General features: G+C 33.0%; 1 protein-coding gene across 1 annotated transcript in view; it reads left to right on the top strand.

Moving 5' to 3' along the window:
- Window positions 1–12451, top strand: part of PolG1 (DNA polymerase gamma, catalytic subunit tam) — a 117551-nt gene that overhangs the window by 67546 nt on the left and 37554 nt on the right. The window contains exons 15-17 of the mRNA XM_090376447.1: window positions 3965–4018; window positions 8055–8172; window positions 10253–10388. Coding sequence (XP_090232573.1) covers window positions 3965–4018; window positions 8055–8172; window positions 10253–10388 — 308 coding nt within the window. The remainder of the gene's footprint in view (window positions 1–3964; window positions 4019–8054; window positions 8173–10252; window positions 10389–12451) is intronic.

The following is a 12451-nucleotide window of genomic DNA, read 5'->3' as shown; positions in this document are numbered from 1 at the left end:
CTTTCCTAAAATGAAGCCTCCAGGCCTGTATACCGTACTCAAGATGCAACCTAACCATTTCCTTATGCAATGGGATAATCACCTTCCCCCTGCTAACAAAGTTCTTATATATCATAGACAAAACTCAGTGAACTGTCCTGTCTGCATTGCTCAGGGAACTTCATATCTGACTGCACAATTATGCACATTACTTTTTCATTTTCCGCTGCCCTCAGTGTAATATCACACAGTGGTTACATTGATCTGGGATTGCTGCTAACCTGTGTAGCACTTTGATAAATGCAATGTTAAATTTAAACTGCCATTCCTCAGCCAACCCCAAGCATGAGAGGTATTAGAACCTATAGTACTTAGTACCATGCATGGGTTGAAGGTTCAAAAGATGAAAAAAGATACTTGTTGACATTAGACTTCAAAGAAGTTGAAGGAATAAATAAGGAAGAAGAAAAGTTGGTTCTGTGAGTTTCAAGTTGGACACTAAAAGGATGCTGACTGGTTGCAGCATGTGTCTCGAACTGGTTGGAAGAGAGAACAGGAATTATAGAAGCCAATTTGGATGAACAGTGCCCATGGAAAGATCTATAGAAAAGGCATACAGCAGAAACAATGTCTATGAGACAGAGAGTGGAAAGACTTTTTTAGAGATGGGTCATTAATTAACCTAACTACCCTCATTTGAATGGAATCTAAAAGCTTGAGAGAGAGAGATTTTGGGGGTACTGCCTCAAATGTGGGACAATATTCCATGGTAGGGTGGATTTGCAATTTGTACAAAGTGAGCAGCTGTTTGAAAGAAAAGTAATGCTGAGAGCAAAGAGAAAACCAAAAGTTTTTTAGATGCAGAGGAAGCAATATTTGTGATGTACTTATTCCAAAATAGATTAGAAGTCATGGGTAATCCCTAATAGAAATATATGATCTCGTATAGAAATCTAATATCATTGAAGATAAGCATAGGAACAAGAAACCTTTTTTGCAAGATATATGACAGGATTGAGTTTCAGAAAGATTGAAAAGAACAAAATGATCATGTTCCACTTACCATTTTTGAACAGCATATCATATTTCTCTGAAAATAGTCACCAACAGTTACTACCTCCTTTAGGACCAGTGGATTCTGCCTCTGCATTGCCTGACGCACAAGTGAGGGCTCTGGCACGGCTCTTCATTTTAATCACTTCAAGGGCATTTACTCTGTTCTTCAAACTCTTATAAAAGGCCATCAGAATGCTGAGTTTACACCTAATATTCTCATACTTTTTTCACGAAACATGCACAGAAGACATTCACTTGGCTCCATTGTGTCATTCCAGATGGTCTGCAAACATCACACAAGTACATTTCGTTAGACCATGATTCATAGGAGAACCGCCCCTTTGGTTCTCCCCGAGCTACACCACTTCCAATACTTTGTGCCCGTTGCTTTGCTGCTCTAGTCTGAGGCATAATTTCCATTTAAATTCAATTTAATCTGAGGATAATACACTAAACTGATAGATACCTAAATGCAATAATACATATTACACTGTAAAACTTATGTTATGTGTATTATGCTATCAAGTTTACATTATTTGTATTCACTTTAGCTAAAACAAAAAAAAAATGCCAACCTATGTGATTAGAGCCTATGAGCTACTTGTTTACAACAATTAAAACCTACAATTCCACTAGTATGCACTATACTACTAGTTATGCAATGCTATATTCACACTAATCACCAGTACAAAATCTCTGCGATTATTAATGTTCTACATTATGTACTACATGATATAGTTAAGTTATAGAAACCTGTCTATATTGCTTTATAGTTTATAAGCCTCTTCTAATACTGATTACACTGCTCAGTGTCACCTATATCAATACTAAAACAATGGCAGCAAAACTGAAATGTTCTTATCAATACAATATGATGGCAGCAGAAATTGACTGGTTTTTTAAGCAATTACAAGGGCCAAGTAAAGAACAAATTCCCAAATTAATCAGGGAATTATAAAAAATAAAGTTCTGCTTAGCTGCTCCCAAAAAACTTCTAGTACAGTAGCCTCATCAGCCAATATCAGCTAATATCATCAACATAAGCAATGAGAGGCATTTTTTTAATTAGCAAGGAATCATGAAACTAATAGAAGGTTCTGTGGAGAAAGATCATTGAATGAAAATGAGCCAGTTCCATTGTACGCCATAAATTTTTTACAGTAGGTACAGAAGCACTGACAGGTGAACAGCATCAGATGCAGATGATAAATCAAGGTAAACCAGGTCAGTTGACCCTTGCAGTTAATAGCATCAGGTGCAAGAAAAGTAGTTTCTGAAAGATTAGTGATGGTGGAAATGCCTTTTTTCTGCTATTTAAATTGAAACGATTTAAGCAGTAAGATGGATATGGCAGTAGGCTGCTAGTCTTTTAATAGTTTAGGATTATGAGCATTAATAATAGTGACAAGCATGTCTGGTAGGAAGGTTAACAATTTGGAATAAATTAAGAGCACTGAAATATTGAAGCATTTGTGAATATAATTCATCATAGGAAGGAAAAAGAAGATTAAAGTCACCAAAAATAGTAGTGCTAATTTTCAGATTAAGATGTTGATTGAGCCAGACAATCAAATCTATAAAGACCTATTCTTCTGAGCTGGACGGAACATGTACTCTCACAACATTTAAACTAAAAAAGTCCCCAGATGGCATTCCATTAGTAGGGCTTCAAAAATGGGAGATTGAGAGCATAAAAATTTTGATACAACAAAGCTCTCTTTTATTAATACCTTAACCCTGTCCCCTTTTTAACTGTTCTGCTATTCACATAAAATTTATAACCAGCATTACCAGCAGAAATAATGTCCAAAGTATCTTCATCAAGTCCAGGTTTCAGTAAGGCAACAGTTATGGAAGCTAGATTTTCAAGATCAGACAGTTCTTTAAGCTGCAGATATTCTGACTGAAGAAGTGCAGATTAGAAGTGAAAGTCTACTATTTTTTTACTAACAGGAAAAAATTCAATGAGAAATATTTGTTTATTTTTGCACTATTTGCTTTTAAAGTTGAGGTTTAAAAATGGCCAAAAAACTTACCTTCATCAGAAATTGTATTAAAAAAAAAAAAAAAAAACAACTGCTAGTAATATGAAAATGATACATTGCATTTAGAGGCCATGTAGTTGTGGTAATCAGTGGGAAAGTAATGAATAAGAAATATGGAAAAATGGCTGCGGTTCACTATTTTAAAATTGAGTATTGGCCGAACTCCACATGTGTGGTGGCATTTAAAAAAGTTACTCACATTATGATAGGTTACTTGTGTTTTTACCTATAGAGCTGTGAAGTAGGTAAGAATAATAAGATTGATCAAAAATTTGAACTTTCAGAAATTAATATTTTAAGAAAAATAAACGGAACTAACAGATCGAAGCAATAGCTAAACTGTGTTATGAATGAGTAAATAAGGAATAAGAAAAAATGGGTGTAACAAATATCTGATCAAAGGTAAGTAATGTGAACTTAAGGTGGCATGGGCTTGTAGAAAGGATAAGGAAGGGCAGATTAGCTAAACAGATTTTTGAAGTAAAAATAGACCCAGACCGAGAGGAAATTGGATCATTGATGTTAAGTAGGCATTAAAAGAATGTAACTCTGGCTACAGCTAAAGATCTAATGGGAAATAGGATAGCTTGATGAAAATAGTGAATGGAAGACTGACAGCCAAGAAGATTGTTTGTAATATATAGTGCACCCATTAGTAATAATAGAATTGAATTGTAATAATGACAATTGATTATAAGGTGTTTAGATAATGTTGGTTACATACTAGTATTCATTGGGTATTTTTCTATTGAGTGTTACAGCTTGCATGTTGTGTAACTTGGTGTCATTTCTGATACTGATTTAAATTTTATTGGCATTTAATAAAATATCAATTTTTAATTAAATGTTTAACTTTGCACATCTTAATTTTAGTATTTTATTAGGTCTCAGATGGTAGTTTGGCTAAATAAAGAAGAACTGTCTTCTTCTATCATTAGGTAAGTAGTTTTTATTATTAAATGTTATTCAACCTGTTTCAAAAAGAAAAAAATAGCAAATTTATATCAGAGAAGCTAATGATAATAGCAAGGAACATATGTTGCATTTTGGTGTCAAGAGAGCAATCATTTGTTAACCCTTGTGATAGTGGAAATAATTGCAAGTTTGTGTTCTCCAAGTGACTGTAAGATATTCAGTATTTAATCTTTCTTTATGTTGTTGCTGTAATCAGAGTGCAGTATCACATAGTGCCAACTGAAAAACATGATACAGAATGCCAGTAATTCAATTTAAACAGGTGTGTAAAAGTATAGCATAAGGAAAGTGTAATAAGGAATAAGAACTTAAATCAAAGAAAATTTATCTAATAAAAAGTATCTTACAGCAGAGAAAAGTTACTAAAAGTTTTACAATTTTTTAATTAATACCAATTAAAATTTGAAGTAAAGCTTTACATAGAGTAGTAATTTTCCCAGACAGATTGTTGTCAAATTAATTTAATAGTTACAAGCAATAGTTGATGGATTCTGTATGAACAGGAATTACCAATTTCACTTTGTCTCTAATGTAGAACAGATGTAAAGTGCCATTAACCTGATTGTGAATGTGATAGGGCACTTCTACCTGTATCTCAAAATAAGATTGTTGAATGCTGTCTCCAGCAGGTAACAGTGATATAGATGACTACTGTATCAACCTGGAGAATCAAGAAAGAATCAGGACAAGTTAGTAAGAGCCATTTGGTAGACATCTCCCCTCTCTTTTAGATCAATGAAATATTGATTCCTGTGAATGGATGCATATGAAAGATATGTCCAAAGATGCTAAACCAGTGTGGATTCATTTGGGAGTCTCTATTCTTGTCAAGGAGATATTATTTATTGGCTTGAATAAAAATACTATTTTTGAATTTCCTAGTAAAGAAATTGGTACAGGTAGTTCCTGACTTTACGAGTTAATTCGTTCCTAGTGCGTGCTTGTAAAGTGGGAATTTATTTCCCATAGATCTAATGTTAAAAATAGGGGTTACGTTATCAACAATGAAATTAGTTAGCTAATTAGTTTATGTTTAAACAATGATTGATTTATCCAAAGAAATGAAAATGTTGCCTGTAAAATCAAGCAAATTATAATAATAGAGAAATTATTTATTATGACTTGCAAATGTTTAAGAATGTTTATTCTTCATCATCGACTAAATGCACACTCTCTTATCACTCATTATTGGCTCTACACTCGTTAGTTTGTTGCACAAGGAGTCGTCTTCTTTAGAAATGCTTAGAGGCATTTATTTCCAAGATAATCTTCTCTTTTCTTTATAAATTTCAATAGCATGCATAAGCATTTTTTTAACAAAACACATAAATTGCAACTAACATGATTTGCGCAGAGTAACAAGTTTACGAAGCTTAAAAAAAAAAAAGAATGAAGAGAAGATCCTGAAAATTTATTTATGTTTTTTATATGATTGAAGATTTCAGTAAAGGAGAATCACGTTTCACCAATGTAAAAAACCACAATTCCAGCTATCTGTATTTTCTAAAATGCAATAACATGGAGTATACTACCCATTTATAATTGATTGCGGTAACAGAAAAGCCCAATAAACCGGAAAGTGCAAATTGTTTTTGTTTTATGGTCGTAACCTCCAAAATGTGCTTTAGAAAAATATCACAAAGCCATTCAAAATTGGTTCTTATAACAGAACATATGATAATGATGAAAGTGTAGTGCATTTTAATGATTTGAATTGGTAACTAATACAATTTACATTATAAAAATGACCTTTTAGAGAGTTACATAGCGAAAATTTCAACTTCCGAGGTCGTGAAATGAATTGCCAAAAAACAATGTGTTATTGGTTTCACATTACGATATTTTCACAATACAGTGTCTCTGGAATGGATTAATATTGCAAAGTGGGATATGCTGTATTGCGGTATTTATGAATGTTCAACATTCTTTTTTTTTTTTTTTTTTTGCAATTAATGTTCATATTTTCAATTTTGTTGATACTTGATATTTGAAAAAAAAAAAAACTCATAAACCCAGGAACTCAAAGCGGGAACTGCCTGTATAATTAGATATGTTGTAGATTACATTTAAGAAAGATATGTGGCTGAACCCACTAGCACTGGACATAAGTTCAGTTTTATGGGTCTATCCAAGCATAAATTTGTTTCAAAGTGACATCTGGGAAGGCTTTTCCTTTGCTCAATGCATGCTTGACATGCAGACCAAGCCTTTAATGAATATTTTTATTATTATATGAATAATTTTAATAAATAATTTTATTTATATAACCAAATCAAATTTTAGTGAGATTATTTCAGTAGAGTCTGTTTTTCAAGACTGCCCAAGAATGCTTCTGTTATGAGAAAGGGTTTTATATCAAGGCCACTTGTATGTTGGTACATCCCTCCATTAAAAGGGAAATACAGATAATCATCTGAGATTTCAGTAAATCCTAAAAGTATTGCTAAGGTTTCATCCGGAAGAACACTGACAAACATCAACTTGATGTCAGAACTCACTAAGAAATTCTTCGGAAAGATGTCAACTACTATGATCTACTGGATATTCTTCGAATATTGCAGAGTAAAATAGTGTCTCGAGAAGTAAGGATGACAAAACACTATCAGTAACAAGGCCAGTTTGTATCCAGGATTAAATTTGGCACTAATTAAGCCAGACACAGCAAACTCTCAGTGTGAGCCTTGATATTAAAACAGGATGGGATTTCAGAATTGGTAGAATTTAAATTGGTAAAAAATGTGTATTGTTCTTATTTTGGAGTGAAACTCTGTGCCCATTAAGATTACTTATTATCCAAAGTATGTTCAGAGATCGCTCAGCTCCCTGATGTCTGGGAATGAAAATGGTATAAGGTGGTAGGTACACACCAGCCAGCCTATACCATTTTCATTCCGAGACAGCAGGGAGCTAAGAGATCTCTCAGCTGAGCAATTTTTTGGTTTCAAGGAGCAAATTTTATTTTGGAGGAAGTACTTAATATGGGTAATCCTCTGCCCCCCCTCCTGATAGATATCTTTATCTCATCAGATTTTGAATTGGGTACTCTGTGCTAGTTCATTTTTATATGTATTAGCCACATAATTATGTGCCACAGTTTAGATGTATAGGTGACTTGATATGGACATTCTGGTTATTTGGTGCAGGTCAGTGAAACCTTTTAAGTTCCATGCATTGCTTAATATCTCACACCAAAACAATTTTCATCCTTCAGCTGCTCTTATCTTCTTGGGCATACCTGAAGACTGAAAATAACCAGATCATTCCCATCATCTACAGATACTGGCACTGTACTGAACTTCAAGTCCAACTAATGTACAACAGTCAAGTCAGGGATAGTCAGGAGCCTAAGTGTTTTCAAAACCTGCTTCCTCAGGGACATTAATACCAGACTATCTCAGGTCAACCACATCCCACCAAACACACTTTCCCTTTGTCAATGAGATCATCATTGGGTCCAGGGAGAGGGTCACTTCTGGGAGAGAACCTTTCCCTACTGATTTTCTATCTACTATAGTGATCTGGTATGGGGGGTTCAAAACACTTTTGGGAGCAAATATTTTATATCCTAACATAGCCTTAACTTTTCTCGAGATGAAATTAGAGAAGTCAGCTTGTATTGTCTCCTGCAGAGTCTTGAGTGGCATAACTTGTAGCCTGTTGGTCAGGTGCAAGTACATAGTTACCCATGGCACATTTTCAAGTCCACGTGATATGAAATGTGGTAATATTCTTCTCTATATCTTGTAAACTCTTCTGATCCTGTGTGGCTATCGTGATATACAAACAAAAACATTATTTTAGATAATGGAACAGACAGATGGATAAATTTTCTACCATATATATTAAATAAATATAGTCAATATTATTTTAGATGTAATTCATTTTTATTTGAACTATTTGTTGCTCTTCTTTTTTTTGGAATCTGAATTGGTAATTATGACTGAAGGATATTTAAGAATGTTGCTTATTTGCTCATTATTTTGCAAATTTTTTTATTAGTAATAGTTCTTATGATGAAGATTGTTTGTATGGTGCCATTCTTCCTCGCCTCGTCACAGCAGGAACAGTGACACGAAGGGCAGTGGAACCAACCTGGCTGACTGCAAGCAATGCCTATGTAAGTATTTAGCATACAGAAAAATTGGGAACTTCATTTTTCTTCACACAGCCAAATTAAAAATTTTTCAAGTTAATGATTCTTATATTTCTCTTGGATTTCTCAGTGATGGTTTCAGCTGAGTTTTGTAATCAGATGTTTCCTGGTTTCAACCCACAGAAGAAGCTCTAAACAATTTTTCCCTCCTACGTTTGTAAATTTTAAAGACCAGAGCAATCCCAGAAGGATCTAAAGAATTTTCTAATCACAACAGAGCAGAAAGTTCTCAGCTCTTTGGCTGACTTTATGCAACCAAATTGTCATTTCAGTTGCAGAATTTAAATAACTTCCTTACGTTAGAAGGTCAGCAGAAGAAACATTGAATTAATTATGGCTACTTTCTGAATAATGCTCATTAGAAAACACTAGCATAGGAGTAGCTTTTAAATGGAATAATAGGGAGGAAGTAATCAAGAGATAATTAATGCAAATTACTATAACAATGAGCTGGTTAGCTGGGAGAGTGACTCCATTATTTTTCCTGGAACAGAAGCTAAGCTAACAAATCTGTAATTACTCGTGTCACCCTTTGATGTTTGTTTTTCTTTTTGAAGTTGTATTTGAATTGTGTTCAGTGTGGGAATTAAGGTTAGTTATTTTGTACTCTTATAAATAAAGAGTATTCTAAGATTTGTGCATTGTTTGTGCTTCAGTCAAAATCACTCACACTCAGTAGTAAATTTAGATTATTTGGGGGTTCCTATTGCTAAAAACTTTTATGTACAGGTAGTTCCCGCTTTACGAGTTCCTTGGTTTAAGAGTTCTTGTTTTCAAATATCGAAAATATGAACATTAAATTGCAATAGCTGCTAAACATTCATAAATACTTATTTCAAGCCACGCGCTTAGCATTGTATTGTATTATTGTATAACTACATGTACTACAGTGTATTCATTTGTTTGTTCCAACAAATGAGAGCATTTCACTGACTCGCATAACAAAAAGCAGTTACCCGCTGGCATTACAAAGAGTGGTTGTGTTGCTCTTCATTTTCGCTGTCTTGTCTTATTTCAAATTTAACCTGCTTATTAATACTGTACAGTATGCCAAAGTGAAGTAATACTATGGGGCGTGATATTAATAAAAAGAAACATCAAAGAGGAATAACATTGGAAACAAAATATGAAATCATAAGCAAACATGATCTCATTATTCTTCATCATCAGTCAACGATGATGAAAAATAAGCATTCTTTAACGTTTGAATGACATAAATAATTTCTTTATTATTATAATTTGCTTGATTTTAAAGGCTGTGCATTCTTTCCTTCAGAAATAAATCATTGTTTAAGTATTAACTGTTGTTTTATTGACCTTTATTTAACATTACTGTGGTAAAATTTAATTGTTGAGAACATAGCCACAGTTTTTAACATTACGTCTATGGGAAAGAATTCCTGCTTTACTCATTTTCACTTTACAAGTCATGCTAGGAACGAATTAACTCGTAAAGTCAAGAACTACCTGTGTTTGGATGTATATTTAAACTTTTTGGGGCCATAGACGTACTCCTAGTGCACCTATTGACAGGGGCACAGGTAGTATATCTGTACATAAATATGCATAAGTACAATAGATGTGTCTGATCATGTTTATTATAAGTTCAGCAGCTGCAGTTCTAAGTGGGCAACTATAGCTAGAGGTCCTAATGTATTGTGTGGGGGTATGCATGCAAACTTAATCACTTAAGTATGTGTAAGTATTAGTTTCAAATGTTACTTTTACTCTATTTGATGGAGATTTCTTGAATTTTTAATGGAGAATTTGAGACAAAAACTTTTCTTGAAAGGTATTGTAAGTTAACTTTGTTGACCACTGTGTCCCAACACGGCGGTTTTGTGAAAAAAAAAAAATCCTCCATCCAAAAAAAATGGAGTTGCATACCTCACTTGCAGGTTGAGGAGGTTCTTAATAGTTAATTTCATTAAAAGCTTACTGGATTCAGATTGATTCCTCAGTCAAGAAGAGAATTATGTTTATAGCTGACTTCTCTTTACCGCAAAGGCAGACTTTACATATATTCGTAATTCCTGTTTTTCAGGAAGATCGTGTGGGGAGTGAACTTAAAGCCATGATTCAAGCACCTCCTGGATACCATTTTGTTGGAGCAGATGTTGATTCTCAAGAACTTTGGATAGCTGCTATTTTGGGGGATGCATACTTTGGAGGATTACATGGTACTGATTCTGAATCTGTTTGAGTGTCACAGTGATTTGTATTATTGTATTATGTTTATTAATGATTAAATTTTAGAACTAATTGCATATTAGTGATAAGCAACAGTATTAAAAACAGAGGTTTGTAGGGAGAAATGTGGGCCATGAAAATTTAATGAATCTTTCCTCATGTAATGAAAAGAAAACTTTAATGAATTTAATATTTAAAAACTTTTAAAAACTAGAAGAAAACTAATACATTTCTTCTGCAGTAAAAGGATAAAAACAGAGTTCTTAAAAATCATTAAAAGCTTTGTCTAAGTGTTTACAATTTAGATATGACGAACTGTATGTGATCGGTTGATCCATTCCCTCCCATGTTTCCACTGGGCTGTTAAGAATGCATATAGCTGTACTAACAGGGAAAAATTTGAATAAAAAATCTCTATTCACAGCCACATTATAATTTTCTAAAATTAAAATGCTGTGATGAGTAGAAGCAATCACTTAGGTTATATAAAAAATGATAATCATTTCATGATTAACATATTTTCTTTTAACATTGCATATAGTTGTACTGACTAGAAAAAATTTCCTTTTAAAAAATCTTTGTTCACAGCCACATTACAGTTTTCTAAAATTGGAATTCTGTGATAAATATTAGTTTGATTAAAATAAAATTAGGTGGTAGATGACTTTCATCAACCGGTGAAATACCGCCACTTTGCTTATTGGAGGCTTGAAGTGGTGAAACCCATGTTTAGTCTCTAGAGCAAAGTTTCCGGCATCCCCCTCCCCCCCATACTTCTCCTTAACCCAAGCACGGTACTAAGTACTATAGGTTCTAATACCGCGTGTTTGGGGTTTACGTAAAAAAAATAATAATAAAAAAATAGGCTTAAGATTTTTACTTTTAATAGTGCTTATAGTAGTGCACATTACTCAAGAAAAAAATAATCCCTATTGTTACTTACTATTAGATACAAAATTCGAAAATATAAATTGGAGATATAAATGTTTTATTTAATTTTTATTTTAAACAACTATTGCTGTTATAAATATAATTATTTATACTTAGTTCTCCAGAACAAACAAACAAAAAAAAACAAAACAAAAAACAGTGAGAAATAAATCTACATTATAAAATGCTGACCATGTCTGCAGCTATAAAAATTTATATTATGAACATTTTATTAAGTTGATTTTTTTTATAATTTTAACTATTGAGACTATGAATAATAGTAATTTAGAGTTAAGGTGGGCCTAGAACTATTAAACAAGTTCAAAGTCTGAATTTTGAAAAATTCTCATGTTTTAGTCTTGCTTTTTCTGATAAAAATTACAAAATCTTTAACTTTCTGAAAGATAAAACATGTGAATAAATACTGGCATAGCTGCCAGTATTTATTAAAGTGCTTAGAATTTGCCTAATGTATCAATGACCATATAATGTCTCAATATCAAATGCCATGGGAAACAATACATGGCACCCAATAGGGCCACTTAACTGGTGTTAAAAGCTATTATGTTATGTATTGTTCAGCATAACTTGCATGAATACTTTTAGTGGTGATCTGCTGAATATCCATACATAATTCACATTTATTACACGCACATACTTTAGTGCAAGTATACACATAATTCTGGAAAAGGCAAAGGAAAAATAAGGAATAATTCTATTCTTGGCAAATGAGAACCTTTGAAATTTGAAGACTTTAAATTCTGCTTTTTTGTTATTTATTTTATATTTTTTTCTTGTTACAATCACAAGAGACTTTGCACTTGAATACAGAAAACTTCTGAAATAGCCCCTGCACACTACTTTGTTATCCCTCTCTTTCTCTAATTCAGTACTATTTGTGTTTCTCCTAAGTTAAATATATATAATAGAAAGGAAATTTTTCCACAATAACAAGTTGAAATGTTCATTCTGCACTATGCCAACATCGTGCAGAATGTTGCAGACAAATTGAAAAGGTATTTTGCATCTACATTCACACATGAGGAATTTTTTAGGGATAGGGGATGTCAGAAATGATTCATATTCTGGTGGAGAACTGATTTTGTGATAAATGAGGAGAAAA

Source organism: Mastigoproctus giganteus, chromosome 6 (assembly GCF_048544385.1).
Source record: "Mastigoproctus giganteus isolate SK-2022 chromosome 6, ASM4854438v1, whole genome shotgun sequence".
Lineage (NCBI taxonomy): Eukaryota > Metazoa > Arthropoda > Arachnida > Uropygi > Thelyphonidae > Mastigoproctus > Mastigoproctus giganteus.
Note: the sequence above shows the minus strand (reverse complement) of the source record. Positions and strands in the feature narration are given on the sequence as shown.